The sequence below is a fragment of the Aspergillus piperis genome (assembly GCF_003184755.1).
Source record: "Aspergillus piperis CBS 112811 unplaced genomic scaffold BO85scaffold_3, whole genome shotgun sequence".
NCBI classification, from domain to species: domain Eukaryota; kingdom Fungi; phylum Ascomycota; class Eurotiomycetes; order Eurotiales; family Aspergillaceae; genus Aspergillus; species Aspergillus piperis.
The window spans coordinates 2,108,196-2,129,528 of NW_020291593.1; the positions used below are offsets into that span (position 1 = coordinate 2,108,196).

At 48.1% G+C, this 21,333-nt stretch overlaps 6 protein-coding genes across 6 annotated transcripts; 4 read left to right on the forward strand and 2 right to left on the reverse strand.

The window, feature by feature from the left end:
- Nucleotides 1-838: 838 nt before the first annotated feature.
- Nucleotides 839-1,894, reverse strand: BO85DRAFT_485208 (uncharacterized protein; the record flags this gene model as incomplete). The annotated part of the gene is made up of 4 exons (XM_025663313.1): nt 839-1,082; nt 1,121-1,286; nt 1,459-1,603; nt 1,661-1,894. 4 exons carry the CDS (start codon nt 1,892-1,894, stop codon nt 839-841), a joined length of 789 nt encoding a protein of 262 aa, XP_025519401.1.
- A 629-nt stretch (nt 1,895-2,523) lies between these two features.
- Nucleotides 2,524-4,558, forward strand: BO85DRAFT_485209 (FabD/lysophospholipase-like protein; the record flags this gene model as incomplete). The annotated part of the gene is made up of 6 exons (XM_025663314.1): nt 2,524-2,563; nt 2,615-2,750; nt 2,825-3,049; nt 3,123-3,875; nt 3,935-4,032; nt 4,083-4,558. 6 exons carry the CDS (start codon nt 2,524-2,526, stop codon nt 4,556-4,558), a joined length of 1,728 nt encoding a protein of 575 aa, XP_025519402.1.
- A 1,597-nt stretch (nt 4,559-6,155) lies between these two features.
- On the forward strand, nt 6,156-7,112 carry BO85DRAFT_456964 (uncharacterized protein; the record flags this gene model as incomplete). Its single annotated transcript, XM_025661484.1, has 2 exons — nt 6,156-6,550; nt 6,611-7,112. 2 exons carry the CDS (start codon nt 6,156-6,158, stop codon nt 7,110-7,112), a joined length of 897 nt encoding a protein of 298 aa, XP_025519403.1.
- Nucleotides 7,113-9,099: 1,987 nt separating this feature from the next.
- Nucleotides 9,100-12,338, forward strand: BO85DRAFT_507133 (uncharacterized protein; the record flags this gene model as incomplete). The annotated part of the gene is made up of 2 exons (XM_025664387.1): nt 9,100-9,516; nt 9,565-12,338. The coding sequence occupies 2 exons, from the start codon at nt 9,100-9,102 to the stop codon at nt 12,148-12,150; spliced, it is 3,003 nt and encodes a 1,000-aa protein (XP_025519404.1). The 3' UTR covers nt 12,151-12,338.
- A 166-nt stretch (nt 12,339-12,504) lies between these two features.
- Nucleotides 12,505-16,648, forward strand: BO85DRAFT_391369 (RNA dependent RNA polymerase). The gene is made up of 4 exons (XM_025656805.1): nt 12,505-14,148; nt 14,208-15,577; nt 15,640-15,957; nt 16,006-16,648. Exons 1-4 carry the CDS (start codon nt 12,613-12,615, stop codon nt 16,418-16,420), a joined length of 3,639 nt encoding a protein of 1,212 aa, XP_025519405.1. The 5' UTR covers nt 12,505-12,612; the 3' UTR covers nt 16,421-16,648.
- A 956-nt stretch (nt 16,649-17,604) lies between these two features.
- Nucleotides 17,605-19,336, reverse strand: BO85DRAFT_364182 (extracellular dihydrogeodin oxidase/laccase; the record flags this gene model as incomplete). The annotated part of the gene is made up of 2 exons (XM_025655689.1): nt 17,605-17,978; nt 18,034-19,336. The coding sequence occupies 2 exons, from the start codon at nt 19,334-19,336 to the stop codon at nt 17,605-17,607; spliced, it is 1,677 nt and encodes a 558-aa protein (XP_025519406.1).
- Between the last annotated feature and the right edge of the window lie 1,997 nt (nt 19,337-21,333).

A 21,333-nucleotide genomic window follows, 5' to 3' on the forward strand; every position in this document is an offset into this window, starting at 1 on the left:
GGGACTTGCTCTGTATGGTGTAACATGTCATGAAATTTATAGTAGATAAGATCCGTCATATGCCATGTATATTTCAAATAAAGATAGCTGTTATCTGTGAAGTCCAATAAGTGAAGACATATGATAGCAGATTTCTGAAGACGTTTGGATTACACCTCTCACGGTAAGCGTAGTCGGAATAAGTTTGTAGTACTATTTGCTGTTTTGTTACTTAGAGATTACATGCAAGCAGAATGTGACTGACAAATTTGAGGGGATCTCGGATTCGAAACCACGAATTCAAGCAACAGGGTGGTGGGCTCGAATGATCGACATGCGTCATGTGGCGTACCTGAAATTGATAGCGTTTGACACTAATCTTAAATTACCTTTATAAGGACAGAAACCGTGGCTCATTACCGCATGGGCTTTATTTGCCGAGCAAACATGCGGGTTTCCATTGGCCGCATCCAGATCCCCCGCCTGTAATACGGGTCGGCATAGTATTGCTCACGGAAATCGAATCAACCCTGGCAGTCCCTTCATCGATAATAAGCTCCGACATGGAGTCATCCCCGCACCTAAGGAGTATGAGGCGAATGGGGCTTGAGCGGTTATATTATGGAAATAATATGTTGAACACGTCACAGATGTGGGAATCCTTGGTCAGCAGGATCGGCGGAGAGAGATACTGTACATTTATTGTCGGTCTAGTGAACGTAAATAACCCTCCTCAACCTATTAATAGACCCCTTTATTGCAATAACTAAATCCTACTGAAACGAAAATCGATCACTACATTTACCTACCACACCCTCTTCGGCTACAACAATTATCCCACCCGCAGTAAGGATGCTGCTTAAAATGCACCACGCCATGCTCGCACGTAACCCCAGGCTTGAATGCGTGCAGTATAAGGTCCGGCGCCCCCTGCCGTAGCAGATGTAGCGCCGCTGTCTCGCGTAGCGACGTGCAGCTGGGCTTGTATGCCAGTGGTCTCTGCGGCGGGAGCGGAGGTGTGAAGAATCGGGGGGGAGCTCCCGGCGGCTGCCAGTGCATCATCATGGAAGGCGTCGGACGCAGGTCCGGGAGAAGTTGCGGAGCTGTGGCGTAGTAGTTAAAGTTGTTGTTCGACCCGTACAAGCGTATTTTTGTATCGCTAGGTGCCGAGATGTCAAGTGCAGACTCAGAAGCGACGCGGTGGACCACGTGCAGTTGGGGGTCGCCGTGGTGGCCCTTGTCATCCAGGATGCGGATGGGGGACTTCGGTGGTTGGTATGGTGGAGGTAAGTTGGAGGGAATGCTGTCTGGCTATGGTTTCTATCAGAAAATCAAGCATATTGAAAGGGAAGATTGGGCAACATGCGGTAAGTATTTCGCCAATTTTCGCCTGGGATGGATCCGGCGGCTTAATGGATGAGGGCCTTGGTGGTGAAATTGGATGTTGATCCGTTCCCGTGGGTGTCATCCCCATCGTACCTTGTCGACGGCCTGCCAGGCGATCCTGCTCTTGTCTGCCTCGTAAGTCCTCCCAGTATTCTATTGTTTCTGCTCTTGATGAGGTTGCGCTAGGAGTCGACTCTCTACGGATGAGGCCAAGGGTCACAAGGCGGGGGTTAGGGCTCTGGATGACATGTATTAACAAGGCCGTCTACTCAAATAGATACTTGCAAGCACTTACTGCTTGGGGTTGCAGCCCAGGGAGCAGATGGAGATCCAGCTCGGCCAAGTTGAGCAGGTGGCTGGCAATGTTGAAATTGTCCATAAACGAGCTCCAGGCAATTGATAGATCCCAGTCGTCATCAGAGGTCCATTGCGAAGTGCCTATTAGCTCACCAAACTTGAGGCAGGAGTCAAGGTGGGATACGCAGGTCTGAAGTGCCTTTCCTACCTCCTCGGACTGTTCCTGTGGCATTGCTGTTGCTCTCTCAAAGAACTTGGATTGGATTTTCTGTGTTTCAATATATTTTAGAGCGTGCTCAACGTCTGAATGAATTGACAGATGATTCTGACGCTTCAATTTCTCTCCGAAAATGTGGAGTCGAGAGAACAGTCGCTGACAGCAACGTACAAGGGTCTTTTGGCTCAACATCATAACTTCATTAGCTGATGTGGGTCGGAGATATGGAAGCAAAGTGGGTTTCCAGCTCTATCAGCAGTAAAGGCAACGGATATCCCTGGCAGTCCTGTTGGAGTATGGGCTGGCCTTACTTTTCGGTGGGAACATTGCTGTCGGGGCTTGGTCTGATGCATCGGAAAGTGGCGCAAGTCCAGGCGGTCCATAATGTAGCAATCATATTAACGTCATATTATACCAGCTGCGTCAAATGGCAGCTTGACATCGCTGGTACATGCTTTATAATACGATCTTTAATCTACGGTAAAGATAGTTTCAAAACACGACCAATAATATAATTAGTGGAAGACATCTAAACTGGATGACGCTAGAAGGCCTGTTGAAATATATCAACACCACTAGGCTATATATTGTCGAAATTGACCTCTGCCATCTGTACAGAAACTCATGCGACTAATCGCCAGGTGATGTCTGAAAATAAGGAGAGACTGAAGATTCTCGCCCTTGGTAATTCCCCGACTAAGAATATGATTGCGGTGCTCGCTAACAAACTATCAGATGGCGGCGGTGTCAAGGGCCTATCATCATTGCTTATACTAGAGAGAATCATGGCAAGGGTTGGTGCCAAGATGAAAAGGCCTGACTTGCAACCATATCAGTACTTTGACATCATTGGCGGAACGAGCACTGGAGGGTCAGTTTTACTGGGCATCGAGCCATTTCAATCATTTTATTATAAGCCGAAAGTCTTCAGGCTAACTCTACCAGAATTATTGCCCTTATGTTAGGCCGTATGAGGATGACTGTCGAAAGCTGCATCGCCGAGTATCAGAAGCTTGGGAAGATTGTCTTCGGGGAGCCCCGGGGCCTCTTTCACGAAAACATGTTTGATGCGAAAGTCCTTGAAGAGCAGACAAAGAAAGTGGTGAAGAAGTACCTTGGGGATGAGAATGATCCTCTACTTGATCCACTTGGAGATGATGCGTGCAAGACGTAAGTCCCAGAACCCCGCAATTGTCCGTGCCACTACATATCAAATACTGCGCTGCTCACACGCTAGCTGCAGCGTCGTCTACACCCTCCCGTACAGAGGTGCAACGCCTGAGGAGCCAGAGGCCCTGCGGACCTACATTAACGTCAATATCAACCCTAGGCCCAAACCCTGGACTATCTGGGAAGCGGTGCGCGCCACCTCAGCCGCTACAACCTTCTTCGAGCCCTTCATACACGGCCAGTCTGGCAGCGAGATCCGGTATATCGACGCTGGGTTGGGCTTCAACAACCCTGCCGATCTCGTGCTTGAGGAGGCTACGTCGCTGTGGACCGACAATGGCTACCTCGATCCAGAACGCGACATTGGATGCTTTCTGACCATCGGCACGGGCATCAGTAGCGTCACACGTATGGACAAGAAGACCATCACAGAGGCCATCACTGCCAAGGTTAGAAAGCCAGTGCAGGCTGTAGAGGTGTTAATGAAAATTGGAACTGGTACAGGGCCTACACATAGGAACGTGGCACGGCGCTTCAACCCTACCAGCAATGTGTACCAGCGTTTCGATGTGGATCAGGGCATTCAGGCCGTCAATCTCTTTGAGCACGAGAGACGCGAGGACATTGAGGTCGACACGAATGCGTATTTAAGAAAACATTCTATAGGTGTGCAGTTGTCGCAGGCTGTAGAGAAGATGAAGGTCCTCGGTCTTCGAACACCCGAGTTAATGGGGGATCGGAAGGAAGGGGGGGAAGTTTATTCGGTGGGGGAAAATGGAGATGTCGACGACCAGAAGCTCAGGGACCGATTTGAAGCACTGAGGATGTAGGTTATCTGAAGGCATAGCATAACATCTTATTGCTTAGCTGAAGGTACGTAATTAGATCCAAACTGGATTTCCAACGTCATGCAAAGCACTGGAAGTCAAAGATTTCTGTGAATCAAGGCCGAGGTAGTCAATATTATTATCTCCTATACAAAGGTAGGTCCCGTCCGTCACCATTCCTGGTCGCATTCCTGCTGACACTGCAGAAATCGGCCATGTCCCATACCTATGGAACACTTTCGTTCAGGCAGATCTGCTCGACAAACGCTACAGAGGCATCCTCGCCAGACGACTTCCCCAAGCCGACGAGTGGCAACTCTGCTTGCGTGGAAACCTTGCGCGGATAGCCTACGGCGTCGGACAGGAGGATCTAGAAACGACTGTCACTCGGCTAACTCTAGCTTACGAGGGACTGAGGGATACCTTCCGAATATACCGTCAGCTCTTCCACACCGCCCAGCAAGTGTTTGGTGAGACGAGCGTGACATACTGTTGGGCTGCGAAACGATTGGGAGCTTTGCTAGAGCTCTGGGGGTGTCAGAGTGAGGCTTTGGACTTGTACATTGAGGCACGGGCTGGCAAGTTGAGTTGGTTTACAACTGATCACTGGTCTACTAAGTGGCTAGAGAACAAGATCGCCGCACTAAGACACGCGCTTGTCGCACGCCAGAAGCCTGAATAAAGGGAGACATGCGCACTGAGTGAGCTTTGGGTAAGCAGCGAGTTCGTCCTGACGGTTCTTTGGGTAGGCATAGGTGTATCCAGCCAGTCTTTGGCCCTATACCAGGAGTATATTGACATTGCGGTGCAATACTATGAGGGTATGAAAATCTTAAGTATTCTAATTAGTCAGATCTCTGAAAAGGAGTAGTACAATACTATTAGAGTGCCTCCTTGGGACCCGAGCACGACCGCCTACCTGAGCACCCCAAAACCACGCAGTTTGACTAAACTAACCTTACTATTAGTACTACTAATACTACTAAGGCTACTAATACTACCATAATATTTAATCAGTATTTAGATTTATAAGAAACAGGATACTCCAGCTCAGGAGTCAGGATTGATTATTTTTGTAGACTCTTAATCCGCAGATGAGATAGTAAGACTAATATATAATTCTATCTATCAATAAATAAAAAAAGTTTCTCTTCTGACTCTACCGTTCCACGTGAAGCTGCAAATATCATATATAAATATCAATATAAACAATATGGTTTAAAACTAAAATGATGCTGGAGTCCTTGAGATTCCATGGGGTTGTTAAGAAACAACGTACGATACAGATATAGAAGGATAGGCTATCACTACAACCAAATGGGATTGAATAACGATGTAGTCTTTATTCAAGTAGTAGATATGAATATCGAGGTATACAATTGAAGCATCGTAATTCACGACCTTTATTGCCTCCAAGTCACCATTTTACCAGGGTATATTAACTATCTCGTATTCCCTACCTGCCTGGTCCTTCTAATATAAATACAATCATTCTTTCCCGGGGAAACTTAGTCTAGAATATATTTCAGTCTTTCATTTTATACTATATTTGAAATCTGCCCTATAGGGCCGGAGACCTACTTATACATATTGCAAATCTAGTAGTATAACAAGGTCTAGTTCAGTAATATGTTTAACTGCCAGGAAGGACAGCTCCGTTATCGACTACATGGAAGTGGAGGAGGTGGCATCGTCAAACTACTGAGTACCGCCCTTGAGCGACCCGGGAGGAGGCCTGCCGTGTAGTAGTGCTCTGCCGACTATAAAAATCGAGGCCGGAGGCCTACTAGGCTTCCCAAAAGAGAGGATACCCTTATCATTCCGACGAAGGTTATCGCGCGAAGCCGCAGCTGCGGAGGTGTGGATGACTGAAAACAACTACCTTATAGGGGACATGGTGACCCCAAAGCTATACAACACCATAGCGTTATTCCTTACACGTGGAAGGATATCTTAGACCACCTATGAATACGAGGCATCATTTGTGGAATTATGAGGGAAATTGGTCACCTAGGCCGCGGTAGCCGACTCGAATTAACAACTTAATGCAACCCGGACTGTATGTTCCGCCAGGTGATGTACTCATCACATCATGCTTGCACGGATTTACCACTGATGGTCCCCAAAGTGACACCTATCAGCTATTCAGAGCAGACAGAGCGACAAATCCTCGTAACGTGTCTTCGAGCTGACTCCTTTACTTGATTATAGAAAATTGCCCGAAGGGGTATCTTCTCGTTTGCCTTTCGCAAGGAATACTATACAACGAATCCGCAAAAATGCCCTCCAGTACTACCAGAAACCGTGTGATCCTAGAGGGGCTGTTCAAGACCATACTGGAGTGGAGAAAAAATGTGCCTAAGGATGGACATGTCAATATTCGCAGCCTGAAAGATGTCGAACACGTGGTTCAATTTGATTTCGAAAACCTGGACAATGCGGAATCCAACTTGGCATTGGTTCCTCCTGTTTTGTTTAAGCCGATGGATTTGGCAGATTTGGAGAAGCATCCAGTCGATCCGAAGCTGGCACGAGAGTTCCTTGACATTGATCAAGACGGTAGCAACAGGGACTTCCCAATCGGACCGATAGATCGTGTACGTCAAATAGCTACACTCATCGAAGACCGCACTACTCGCGAGGCCCGGTCTCAGCAGAATCTCCATATTGTGGAGTAAGTTTCTTTTTACTTACTGGGTGACAAAAAAGGTTTTCTGAAAACATTCCATATCAGAGCTCCCGAAAGCACGTTTTGGCTGGAAGCCATACTAGCTTACAACTACAGTAACAACGGTTGGTGGACAACCAAGTGTCTGATAGAGCCATGCAGCGACAATGGTAAAGTTTATCCACACTTAGCGTTTCACCTTCTCGACGATAAGGAGGCCTGGGAAGACGCCATTCTGTACTCAGAGCTGTGCGCGATTGTCGAGGCGATGAAAGGCCGTGCTAATCAACGACTGGTGGTTTTTGAAAGAGTCCGGGAGGAACTTGACGAGTGTGGCGGTAGAGGCAAAAAAGTCTACCCATATCTCTTTGACAATGAAGAGCATTTTCCTGTGCTTATGGTGTCATGCGTCCTACCTCAACATGCTAGACTCTTCATGGCATGTATGAGCCAGCGGAAACTAGTAATCAGACAATCCAAGCTGTACAGCTTTGAATGGAAGGACGAGGCACCAGTGGAATTGTTTGCTCGCGTGTACTTAAGCAAGCCTTTGGTGCCACGGATCTAGGGCTGGCAAGCAATATTGAAGATTAATACCCAATTGAGCATTCACCAGTACTAAATTAAGACAGCGCCGGGTTCCGCGAAATATAATCCTTGTTGGGGCATATCTCTCCATCTACTCTCCAGATACTTGCCATATTATTATCCATGGTCTAATCCTAGACTCTCACTTGATATATTAATAACGACATGAGTGCCTTCGAAAGGGATCTCGCAGCTGTATGTACTAGTGTCTTGGCTTTAGCTGAATTAACCATTTTCCTTCTATCGCTTCATTAAAAAGGACGATGTATGCTTCGTAGTGAGTAGAGTTCTGTTTCGCGATTAGATCCAGTAGTTGTCATCGAAATATCCAACAACCTGGAACGTTGTATCTTGTTTACATGCATCATGGTTAGGAGTACACTTCGAAGAAGCATGAAATCATGTTGTAGGAGATGGAAGTCAATACCGAAAATGCCCTTTTACGCATCAGCTGCTCTTTTCGGGAAGCCCGGCCAAGACAGCCGAGAGAATGGGTGCAGAATCCGCGGCAGGCATGGATCGTCAGTCTGATAGCACTCGGGATTTCCGATCCCATTCCGACGTTGCCATGAAATTTTAAATTATGATAGACCGTGCATCGGCCGCTTAGTAACAGCTTGTCCATTCAAGCCCCTGTCTTGGCGGAAGAGATAATTGTCGTGATTGACATATCTATCCACATTGGGGCCTACAGAAACCAACTTAGCCATACAGTGCAGACATCTTGTAGATCTCGGCACATTTCGGATTTCAGCATTTGTACCGAGGAGCTTCGGTACCGATATCCAGGGCGCATTAGCTTGCAGCTAACATGAGTTCGTCACACAACATAAAGGTTCCATGATAGACCAGGGACAGGATTATTCTCTGGGATTTACTTTGATGATAGGCTAACAAGTCGACTTCAGTCGAACTTCCGAATGACTGAACCCTCAGCGACAGGAGGCAGAGTACCGAAAAGACTAACAGAATTCATCCCCACAATCATACTGTTGATATCTTGCTTCACAGGAATGAGGGGTATTTGTGAAGGACATACCAAGCATTCTCATGTAGGCCAACAATACTACGGCCCTAGTGGTGCTAAACTAGCGCTAAAACTTGCCCAGACGAGCTGTTAGTGTACATTGTCTTCAGTCATCCTCTACCGAACCGATGAATCAGCGGGGATAGAGACGGACTGGGAAGGAAGCCCGTCCATCAGTCTCGGCACCACTTTCTTCATCGCTTCACCATACACCGATACACCGAAGCAATGTGTCTGCCTATATCTGGTGATATTTTTCTCTTTGCCGGTCACATCGCAATATCTTATCAACGCGCTCCCCATGCAGCGGAAAAGAACTCCGATGGGTGTTTCTTTATCCAAAGTAAGCAATTCGTGTATTATTGTGCTGGTACTGGTGGCTCTGATTATCTCTGTTTGCCTGCCAAGCCACTATGAAAGCATGGCGGTTGGCTGATGAGACTCAAAGACCGGAGGAGATAATAAAATGACATAATCTCAAGGGAACTCTTTTCCTTCTTCTTGGACTGCTATGATAGTTAGCAATCCAATTAATCTGGTACCTGGGGGTCTATTACAGGTTGTTAGTGAGAAAGGGGAACTGAACGCGTTCTCATAGGGCCTGCTAATCCTCGGAGGAAAGCCGGTTCTTCAGGCGGAAAATCCGTAACTCTCAACACCTATCTAGTCACTCACACCTCTTCTTGTAAGCTTATGATTGCCAGTCTTACTTACCCCATTCAGAGGGCCCCCTCTACATGATGGGCTTGTCTGGTTCCAGGATCCGCACAGGAGGTAGGTATAAGAAAACTTGAACAGCAATCTGTTCTTATGCTCACTGATGAGTTACACATAATATATGACGAATGGCCAGGCGCAGCTCCATATGTGTCTTAAACATTTTGTATAACATTGATCATCCCTTATCTTTCACTTTTCTTACGACCAGAGCCGCATATCCATGAACATGAAACTTCTTTACGGCGCGTTGCTCATAGCTCAGGCTGCAGCTGCAGCTAGCAGCCATGGGACCTTTGCATCCCCCGCCAACGATGTCAGGTTGAAGTTCCGTTATTGGCTCCCCGATGCCAGTGTAGACACCGATACAGTCGTGAGAGATATTGAAGAGGCTGGCGCAATAGGTGCTGGAGGGGTGGAGCTTCTCGGCCTCTACAACTATGGCGGTTCGTTGGCACCGCAACCCGATGGTGCCGACTGGGCTACGTATGGCTTTGGAACACCCGCATTCAACACCATTCTCAAGGCATCATTGCAGAGTGTAAAGGATACAGGCATGGTCTTCGACTTTGCTCTTGGGCCAAGTCAAGGGCAAGGCGTTCCAGCCAAGACAACTGATGAGGGGCTTCATTGGGACTTGGTAGGAGACCTTTCAATAAATACATTTGACATGTTCTGATATTTCAAGGCACCATTCAATGCCAGTGTCCCATCCAATGGCACATACAACGGTCAGATTCCCGGTTGGGGAACTGGTGAGCTTGTTTCTTTGGTGTCTGCGCGGGTCGTGAACACCTCTACAATCGTCAATCCCGCAAGCAGTCTCTTTTCCACTCCTGCAAACAATGCGACTCGCTTGGTTTTGGCAACTGAATCGCTAGTAGATCATACCGATGTGGTCAGTGCCGATGGAATGGTGTCATTGTCATTCAATGTCAGCGAACATTATTCCTATCGTCTCTTTGCCTACTATCAGTACCAGGACCTTGTGAAGAACCTTGACATCTACGAGAACACTACAGGAAGCATTTTCGATAATGGCTCCTACACAGTCGATCACTTCAGCGCTCGTGGTGCTCAAACTACGATAGATTTCTGGGAAACCTTCATCTTAAATGATACGGATATCAAAGCTCTTTTGCAAGAGGTGGGCCGCTACGGCTGGGAGGACAGCATCGAAATCAAGTCTAATATTTCCTGGTCACCTTCCATTCCAGACATTTTTGAGCAGATCAATGGCTATCAGTTGCGCAAGTTTCTCCCTCTTGTGATGTATGGCAATAACAACCCCGGCGTGCAACCATCGTACCCAGGTACTCTGGAATGCATCTTGGACAGCGAAGATCAGGGGCAAGGCTACGTCAATGACTTTCGTGCTGCCCTAGAAAAGGGATATCAAAATTACTTGGACACGCTTTCAACCTGGCTAGAGGGGTTGGGGTTAGGCTATTCGGCTCAGGTCTCCTACAACCTACCGCTCAACATGGAAGTGAGCATCAACCACGTGGTCGCTCCGGAGTGTGAGAGTCTTGCATTCAACAATAACATTGATGGATACCGTCAGTTCTCGGGCGTCGCAAACATCGCTCAGAAGAATGTGGTTTCAAATGAGATGGGCGCCAATTTAGAGAAGGCATTTGCCCTTCCGCTCAGTGAACTACTCGGACAGATCAATACGGCTTTCGCCGGTGGCGTTAACCAGATCGTGCTACACGGCCAGTCCTATACTGGAAACTACCATGAAACAACGTGGCCAGGGTACACATCTTTCTTCATGCTTTTTGCAGAGTCCTACTATAACAAGCAGCCTGCATGGGGCCATGGACTTTCGGACGCCATTGACTACGTCAGCCGGAATCAGTACATCTTGCAGGCTGGCCAGCCACGAACGGACATCGCTCTATACAATGGAGTTTCAATGACTGATCCCCAGCTTGAAACCTTATATCCCACCGATGACCTGACCAAGGCAGGTTACACTTACACTTATCTTTCGCCTGCAAACTTCAATATCTCGCAAGCATCCGTGTCAGGCGGTCTTTTGGCCCCCGAGTCCCCCGCCTACAGAGCTATCGCTGTTACGAGCGATCAAAATGTCACTTCGGCTGGTGTCATGAAGCTTCAACAGTACGCCAATGCTGGACTACCTGTCGTTTTCAGTGGTGGGTTTCCAGGATACTATCCCAATGGTGAATTGACCGATAAGGCCGCGGTTTATGCTGCTTTGAGGACGCTCAACGGTTCTCAGAACGTCTATGCCACTGGTTCTGGGCAGACTGCCTCAAAGCTTCAGCAGCTCGATCTCACTCCGCGCGTCGCAGTTCATACGAATGGTACCTGGTACCCAGTTTTTCGGACGGATAATAGCACTGATTACCTATTTATCCTCTCGAAGGACTCGGATTCTCGAGGCTACCTCACTGTTAGCTCGACTAAGACACCCTACCTTCTGGATAGCTGGACTGGCAAGCGGAGACCATTACTCCATTATCAGAGACGCGGGAACACTACAGAAATTCCTCTTCATCTTGCTGCGAATCAAACGGTCGCTTTTGCCTTTAGCAACGAATTGTGGTCTGAAATCGAGACCCCGGATCTTCATGCCTTACGTGTTCCTTCAAACGTCCTTGGTTATAATTACAGCATCTCTGGTGGTCTCCTGCTCCACACATCCACCGATCCCTGTAATGACTGCATTTTTCAACTCAGCAACGGAACTTCCTATGACCTCTCCCTCAATTCTACCTCTCTGACTTCTAGCTTACGCAACTGGACGCTCATCGCTGAACACTGGGAAGCCCCCAACAACATATCAGACGCCGCCATCCAAGCCGTGAAGCGGAACACGACTCACCACCTCGACACTCTAGTCTCCTGGCTTGATATCCCAGACCTTCAGAACGCCTCCGGCCTAGGCTACTACTCGTCTTCATTCACCTGGCCTCCGAGTCCTGCTTATATTAGTGATGGTGCATACCTCACCTTACCCAAGATTGCCCAAGGCATCAAGGTGACCGTAAATGGTCATGACGTGGGACCTCTGGATTTTACCAACCCCAGAGTTGACATTGGCCCATACCTCACCAGCGGTGCCAATGAAGTGACTGCCATTGTTCCCACGCTGATGTGGAATTATATTCGGAGTATATACGATGAAATTGAGATATCTGGGATTGCGCCTCTCCTGAGTGACCCGTTGCCCGATCGGGTGGATAATGGCTTGATCGGGGAAGTGAAGATCATTCCTTATGTCACTGCTCGATATATGATCTGATCAATAATCCAGGATAGCTTCTACCTCACTTTGCATGGGTCAGATCTTACATCGGTGTAGTCGTGTCGTTCCAGCCTTCTGTCCTATAGAATACGGGTGCTTCCGTCATTCAGCGTCATTGGTTTGCCCGATACACAGTAAGATTTTGGAAGAATTTGTGGTCAATTTTCTTTGTGACTTATAGCGAGTATAGACAGTCCATCAGTGTGTACCGTGTTGAGCCTCTGTAGAAGAGAGTGGCAGTGAATGGGCGATGGGGTCACCTGATATTCACTCACCAACCGATTGGGGAGGCAGAAGCGCCGGGCGTTTAGATCCCCTCCTTCCTTCTCTTCTACTCCCTGCACTTTTCTTTTCTCATTCTCCTCCCACTTCACATATACTCTCTCTTCCATCACTGCTTATTCCTTCATTTCACGCCGTCACTCTTCTGCTTCTTGTATTGTCAGTTTCTTGTTCATAATGGAGGTTTTTATGCACAATGTCCCCGCTCAACTCTCCGATCAAGGCCTAATGAAGGAGATGGAGCCTATTATCAAGCGCTTAGGCATCCTTGACTTCCTATGTGATAAGCCAAAGAGAAAAAGCATCGGTTTTCTTGTTTTTTATCGCCCTGAAGATGGAGAGCGGTTCCTCCTGTTACATGGCCAGGAAGAAATACCGGGGACGATGAATGCTCGCGGGAGACAGCGACTGAAATCTAAATTGAAAATCATGGGTGCTGATGTCTTTTGCTCACGGAGTAAGAAGGCACCGAGCAAATTTGCCATTCAAAGTCTTCAGCATATGGCTGAACAGCGAGTAAAAGATACCTTGCACAAGTATGAAGACAATAAGCATATTTCCTTCCGCCTGCTGGGGTTCAGCTGTGGGTATACTCTGTTTCAGGGAGAGCACTTCGGATATATCCCAGAGGTGCAGTGGTCGGACACCGGCTTGATGAAGTTTATGAAGAGGGCCATCATCGTCAAGTTGGACACATCTAAGCACCACATCCGCATACCGCTGAGTACTGTCATTGAGCTTATATGGTCCCGGGATGGGAGTCTAACATTGACCTTATCTACGGTTCCATATTTCTTCACTCACGAGGGTTCTGATCCTTTGACTGTCGCATTTCAGATGCTCCAGCTTATTTCTTCAAAATACCATGCAACGCCACCTTCCCGTTCGCGAATGTGCTCCCTGAGTACAGCCCACGCTGATGTGGCTGGGCAATGTCTCGTCTATCAGTTTCGGGTCCCTTCCGTTGATCTCATGAAGGACATCCATGACCTCAAGGAGTGGGAAATTCCCATTTTACGCTACGATATTCTGCCCATTAACACACCACCAAAGGGTGCCTTTCAAGTTCAACTTAAGGCTCTCATGGACGAATTGGCCACTTGCACAAGGAATAACTCCCTTCCCTTCGGCATTTTGTTCCAGTTGCAGGCTCTTGCATACAACGCCTATCTACTGCCACGCACAGTACAGAGTTTAACTCAAGAACTAATCAAGGCTTATAAGGAAGACACAGCAGCTCAGAGAAAACCTATTTCAGTACTGGCCCTGAAGAAACTGTTCGACATGATCGACTGGCCTTCCCCTCACAGCAATCCAACTGACTATGAGGTTGGTGCTCTTATGGCAGCTCTGAAGCAAAACCAGAAAGATGTCTTGCAAGACTTGGCGGTTTCTGGAGACATACTAGGTCCTTCTGAGAACTTGACTCCAATCCACAAGGTCATGGTTACGCCCACGCGAGTGACTCTCCATGGACCGGAACTGGAGCCTAGAAATAGAATTCTGCGAAGATTCCCAAAGCACCATGACTTCTTCATTAGAGTGCAATTTTGTGACGAGAACGGTCAAGATCTGCACTTCAACTCTCGAGTCCACTATGATGATGTGTTTTCGAGATTCAAAAGTGTTCTTACCCGCGGCATCCAGATTGCTGGGCGGACTTACTCGTTTTTGGGATGGTCGCACTCGTCACTGAGATCACATGCCGTCTGGGTAAGTACAGCATCTTAGTTTGGGAAGCTTTCACAATATCTAACAACATTTCACTGTAGTTTTCCTCTCCATTTGTTGACGAATCCGGTCAATTCCAGACTCACTTTAGCATCATCAAGGCGCTTGGTGACTTTAGCAAAATTCAATCACCTGCTAGGTGTGCCGCCAGAATTGGTCAAGCTTTTACAGATACTCATTACGCTGTATCCCTGTCTGAATATGATATAAATGTCTCTGAGGTAGCAGATGTGACATCTAATGACGGCAAGCGGGTATTCAGTGATGGAGTAGGAACCCTCTCATGGGATGTCGCAGAGACCATATGGCATCACATACCGGAGAAGAAAGGATTACCTACCTGCTTCCAGGTCCGACTAGGCGGTGCAAAGGGCATGCTCGCTGTTGATGGTCGGCTTTCGGGCTCTCAAGTCAACATTCGACCTTCCATGATAAAATTTCACGGAGACATGAAAGACCTCGAGATCTGCGATATGGCGGCTAAGCCTATGGGGCTGGTCCTGAATCGACAAATGATCAAGATTCTGGAGGATATGGGAACACCAGATGAATGGTTCATCACCTTGCAAGAGGCAGCACTAACCAAGCTTCGTAGTGTCACCGCTAGCGCTCACAATTCAGAAGTCTTCATCAAAAAACAGGCGGTCGGCGATAGCATAGGTCTCTACAGGCTCTTCCGTCACTGCCATCTGCGTGATCTTGACTATAAAAAAGAGCCTTTCGTTCGTTCGGTCGTCGAAGCTGTCGTTCTCAAAGAATTGCGTCTATTGAAACACAAAGCTCGCATCCCAGTTTTCAAGGGAATTACTTTGTTTGGTGTTATGGACGAGACGGGGCTTCTCGAAGCTGAACAAGTTTACGTGACGTATGAACCTATAGAAGGAAGACATGCGCCGCCTCCTAAATCTGGGACGGTTTTGGTGACTCGCTCACCAGCTTTGCATGATGGAGACATTCAATATGCACAGAACGTTATTCCTCCGGACAACCATCCGTTGGCGGAGCTCACGAACTGCATTGTGTTCAGTAGTAAGGGATATCGCGATCTACCAAGTCAACTCAGCGGGGGCGACCTCGACGGCGACATATTTAACATCATTTGGGATACCGATGCGTATCCGGTCCGGACATTTGCGCCCGCGGATTATCCTCGGGTAAGCCCAGTCGACATCGGGCGTCCAGTGGAGCGCGACGATATGGCGCAATTCTTCCTCGATTTCATGAAAACCGATCATCTTGGGATGATCGCCACAAGGCATATGATCATGGCTGACCAGGAAGAGGAGGGAACATCCCATCCAGTCTGCAGGCAGCTGGCACAATTGCACTCTACGGCAGTTGACTTTTCTAAGACGGGTATTCCAGTTCAACTGGGGGATATCCCTAAAGGGAACCCTTTCAGGCCTGACTTGTACGTTGCCAATTCTTCGCATACACTATCTTTCGCATATTGAACACTGACAACTGCACTAGTATGGCACCAGGCCCAGTTGCACGCATCCACAATAAGTCTGAGATCGAGCTGGAGGAGTATGTTATTCAAACCGCATACGATGAAGACAATGACCTGGAGCCGTTTCACAGGTACTACAGATCAGAAAAGATATTGGGGAAGCTCTATAGGGGTGTTGATGAACGACTCATCTGGCAAAAAGACATCCAAAGCAAAGTCCAGCCCAACGAAGATGAGTTTTGGAACGAGTTTTTATGGTCTACGCTTGAGCGCTGTAATAAACTAGGAGATTTGTCATGGGAACGTTGGCTGGAAGAAGCCCGGCACATTCGCCTAAGGTATGTCTAGAAACCCTAGTGCCCGAGGCTGACTGACAGTGGCTTCAGATACGAAGAGGCCGTGTTCTCGGCACGAAACAATTACTCCGAGCACCCAATCGAGCCACTGAGTGAGCTAGAAGTGTTCATTGGGTCTGTCCTGAATAAAGGGGGTGTGCAGACCCGTCGGCAGCGTGATCAATCCAACAAACTCGCTGATGAATTCGATCGCATCTCTACCTGGATTGTGGGGCAGATGCGCGAAGGACGCACATCCGAGTCACAGAGAACCAGTCTGTCGGATCAACTCAAACCTCTGGAATTTTGCCTCGCCTGCATCCATGTCGGTGGTGAGAGAGACAAGGATCCTGCACGCCGTCGTAGGGAAGTGTATGGTGAGATCAAAAGCTTCCGTGTGGTCGCAGCGTGTGCTTTGCTATTTGAGCTCGATATCTTTGAGAAGGGTAGAAAGCGGAAGTTTTAACATGATGCATACTTGTAACTGGCCATGCATATGTTCGCCTGCTTATGGTGCAAATATGTTTGGAAAGCTAGGACGACCATCATGAATGCTTAGAAGTATTCAAAGGACCCCACTGGATTTAATTTATTTGTCTACTACTCTGTACCACCTGCAAACCATCAACCAAGTACACGTGGGTTCATCCTTGCATATACGAGTCAGCCCCATATCCATGTAACACGCTGTCTTAAACACATAGAAAACACCTGAGACGTTGACCTCCTGCATCTGGTAACAACGGCAAGGATGAATATTCTCCTACTGGATAGCCAAGATAGCCTCAATCCCCTGGAAATGTTTTCGGGTCCGACAGCTCCCCTTTTAGTCGCCGCACATCCCGCGTAAGTATGAAGTAGCCGTTCATGCCCGACTGACCACACCATCTCGAATCTCACCTGCTCGTCTACCCAAGCCAAGAAAGCATCAATTGTTGCTGCTACTGCTGACGTACTAAAGCCCCCCTACATCCCATCATTATCCACCCACTCGCCGCATACATCATATCTCGAACCCCTAACATCGATGACTTACTACTTTTCAACTTAACTCATCTATATACCCATAATCACCTGTAACCTCATCGCCTCAGGCCCCAAGATCCCAATCTCGATCTAATCTGATACAGGTGATGATATGATATGATATGATATGATATGATATAATCTCATCATATCTATCTATATCTGACGTCGACGCGTCACCAGCGCGTCCATCTATTGGCTTGTCAGGCAAAAGTGGATTTTCGCGATTGTTTCAACATCTCGGACGTTTGGGGGGAGGTGATTGGGTAACCGTACCTCCATTTGCTTGAGTTTTGGGTGGGAGTGGAACAGGTTACGGCTTGGTGATGGATAGGTGATTACTACTAGTCACTAAGGGGAGGATGTGGTGATGAGTTAGTTATTTGCGAAGGCTGACATCATCTATGTAGGGGTCGATTGTAAAGGACTAGTATGTCTGTCTGGTGCTTCTGTATGTATATATGCTGCCGTGTCATTGCATGCCTCGTGACCCATCGTCCATTATTAAGTGTCTAACCAATAAATGCAGGGTAATTAAGCTAGTAGGTTGATATGTATGTGAACCGAAAAAAAAAAAAAAAAACAGGAGGGGATAGTGCAAGGATTAGGGAGAAAGGTGACTCCTTATATACCCGACTCGTATGGCCCAGCAAGACCCCGGTACTGACGTCCGTAGGGGTTCACCTTGGCATACTCGTCCCACGCATCACATGTGTTCACCAGCAAATCTTCGCTGAAGAATGAGTTGAACTCACTCTGTCGCTCGACAACCTGTTGCGCGAACCCCTCCGTTGCGTGGAATCCAATGTGGCAATGAATGAGCCATACACCCGGGTTGTCGGCGGGGAAGCCAATAACCATATAGCCGCCGCCACCAGTCGGGGAACTATCAGCGATCATGAGCGCAGTGTCGCGGCGGGGTGGGTTTTTCGTTTTGAGCGTGACATTCTGTGGGCTGAATTGGCCGAAACCCTGAGCAAGGAGATAGAAATCGTGTCCTGCAGTTGAGAGTTAGTGGGTTCACATTCCATGTTCAGCGCTGGATTCACTTACCATGCAAATGGATCGGGTGAGGAACAGGAAGATCTGTCTGGACAACCAAAACGGTCCATTTATTCGCGATCGCAGCCTCTATCACTCCCTGGCTTGCTTCCCAGTCCATCTTGTCGGGATCTTCGAAGGTTTGCTGTAGGGTGGGATCCTTCCACGAGATATTAAGAGCATTGCCTCCCATTGTCCACAGATACAAGGGAACATCTCCGAATGGGCTGAAGCCCACGTCTGACTCGTGCATCTGGGCGCCACCAATATCTGCATCAAGGGCAAGCCACGGGACAAGCTCGTCTAATGAGAAATCCAAGCACTGGAAGTCGTCACCGTAATCCCACTTTGTGCTCGTGGGCTCGTTGTCACCGGAAGCACCCTTATAGTGGAGGATCCCTTTGATATTGTCTGGATTCGAATTGTCACTGCAGAAGGACTGCGGGATCGCTCGGATCCAATAATTGTCCGGAGCTTGATTTGCTGTCACGATAATATCGTACCGTTGTCCCATGCCAATGGGGACATTGTTCGTTGTGAATGGTACAATAGGAACGAAATCGCTAGCGATGACGGTAAGGTCGTGATTGTCGATCGAGAACTTAAAATGGGTATGCATAGCTGCATTAACTAGCCGAATCCGGTAACTTTGTCCTGGTGCAAATTCTGTATGGAATCTACGACCAATGGTCTGGTTATCTTCGGTAACCCAGATGTTGCTCCCATTAATAAGGCCTGTCTGAAAATGAGGCGGCCCCTGACTCTCGAGTACAGATTGATACATCTCGTCGACTGTTTGATGCGACCAGTCATTGAGAAATACCACACCCAAGTCGTGGTCATACTCTGCTGTCGCAGGGCCGTGAATCACAATGCCCCCAAAGACGCCTTCCCATGCCTGAAGAGAAAAGTGCGAGTGATACCAACTCGACCCGTATTGTTCGGCTCTCCAGACGTAGGTATAGCTGGAGTTTGGGGGAACAGGGCACTGCGTCAACGCTGCTACTCCATCCATTTGGTTGTTGTACAGCTGTCGAATTCCGTGGAAATGGATGGCCGTACCATTGTTTTCCATGCGATTCGTAACATGAACTTTGACAGTGTCGCCCCAGTTGGCCTCAATAGTAGGGCCTGGGAATTGGCCGTTGACCAGAAGCACTGGTCTCTCGACTCCGTCAAGAGCAGCGGTCGTGTTGACGATGTCAAAATAATAGTCACGCACAACATTCGTCTGTGGAACGGTTTCATAGTAATTCGTATCTAGATCATATCCCTGCCATGGGGTATTGAGTGACTGCGAAGAGTTGCCTTGCATATCTCTCGGTATTGGGGCAGATTGAGAATGATGCGGAGTAGCATGTTTGATTGGACTGCAGAAAACCAGTGGGGCTAGAAGCCCAAGGAGTAGCAAAAAGATTGTCATGATGTGCTGCTAGTGCTCAGTAGCGCAATATTGAAAGAACCAAGTGAAGGCAAGATCTACGCGGATCGCCAGCTTCTTGCCGTGTCTTTGTTCATGATGGCCCTGTGGTTTATATACACTTTGAGCCCAGTCTTGCTGGTACTTCCAATTACCTTTTCGCTCTTTTCAGGCCTGTAGCTGCAGGAGTCATTTGGTCCTGTTAGGCTGGGATGTTGCCTCCACGATGATCCAAGGGGGCTGTATCGCCCGGGATTGCCTTGTCTGTGAGAGTTCACCAGATGTCGGATCTACTGCATAGCCTAATGCAGATAATCCTCCAGCTGTACAAGCCCCCACCCAGATGAACCGGACGGGACATCAAATGAACGGAGCAATCATGTAACGATTCAAGGTCCACCAGTGTAGCTGCACCATGTGCTTGAGATGACACATGTGAGTGAGCTAGACTGAGCCGCAACATCCGATACAGTATGATTTGCTGGGGTTCGTATTGAACACATCACACATGGGATTGGCTTCCTTCAGGAAATGGCTATGCCTGACTATCAGCCCGATAGATTTTAAGAGCGATCAGGGATCCCATCTCAAGGTGTCTCAGCTGCCAGTCGCTTTGGTCGCATCGACAATCAACTGACCGACTAGGCTCTGTACTTGAGGCCATCCCCACCTACTTGGAATGAGTGTTAGTCCCATTGAGCGAGTAATGACTATAGTGACAGGTACTATAGTATCAGTCATCGCTCGGATCCCGGACAGCTCATCCCAGCAGAAGGGACGCACATGGCGCACTCCAGAGCCAACCGATCTAGCTTACAATTCGTAAAGCCTGTCCAATCCCACCCTCGAATCCCCCCAACACATGGATTGCCTGAGTTTGGTACCGATCGTGTTAGCTTGGGGCTGGCTGACCGCTAGTCGCCAAATTAGATCGTATAGCCTCCGCTCAGGCACACCCACAGGCCGCTCGACGTATCAGATCATTCCCGTCAAGCTGGTAGCCCCAATCTTCGAGCAATGAAATGTCCCAAGTTAATAAAGATAAGGCTGATGATAATTATAGTCGGATCGTCCCCCAGATGCGCACTAGACGATATCAGGCGAAACACTGTTCAAATCTGCGACAATAGCTCTGACTGTTCTCTTGTTGTTCAACTTAGGCCACCCGCCTGAGGCAAGGCTTTGCAAGTTCATTGCCTCGAATGCCTGGGTGAGTCCCCATTCCAGAAGAGGTCAGAGGGTACTCTGCAGCTCGGCTATTTTCGCATCATCCGAGCCAAGCAGCGGTGGCAGTCCAACCGCAAGCGGTAAATATTCTCCCAACACTGTGATGCTGCAGCCACCACAAGAGACGTGGGCGGAAGAAGCAAACACGGCTCGGCCCCTCTCGGGTCTGCTCGACTTTTCTTACAGATCCCACAAAAGCATCAATATCCAAGCCATGCGCCTGCTCATATCCACGTTTGGAATGATTGTGGTCAGGCGCACTCTAGTATGACACCTCAACAAGCATTATCGCTTGTGGATTAATTCTCCAGGTCTTCCGTCATTGGTCTCAGCTTCACCGATAGCAACTCACGGCATAAGACGCTGCCAGTACTTTTCGGCTCAGTAAAAAATCCACCGAAAAGCCAAATAATAATCAAACTAAATTCTTACCAAAGCTTGACTACGAGAGGTGACAATTTTTGTCGGTTTTCGAAAATTGAGCCATTCAAACTTGGTAACCAATAGCTCGGTCAGAAAGCCGAGAGGATCCAGGTTGGTTTGGCACGCGATCGCAGGCTTTGAGCAAGGGAAAGCCCACAAAGGCTGCTTGAGCCCCTGGGGATGCCGAAGGACCATCTGAAGATGAACACAGGTCAATGAGTAATTCTCTCATTCAAGCTATT

Coding starts and splice junctions, on each gene's coding strand:
- BO85DRAFT_391369 (XM_025656805.1), top strand. CDS start 12,613: ATGGAGGTTTTTATGCACAATGTCCCCGCTCAACTCTCCGATCAAGGC. Junction 15,578..15,639: donor AACCCTTTCAGGCCTGACTT/GTACGTTGCCAA, acceptor CAACTGCACTAG/TATGGCACCAGGCCCAGTTG. Junction 15,958..16,005: donor GCCCGGCACATTCGCCTAAG/GTATGTCTAGAA, acceptor CAGTGGCTTCAG/ATACGAAGAGGCCGTGTTCT.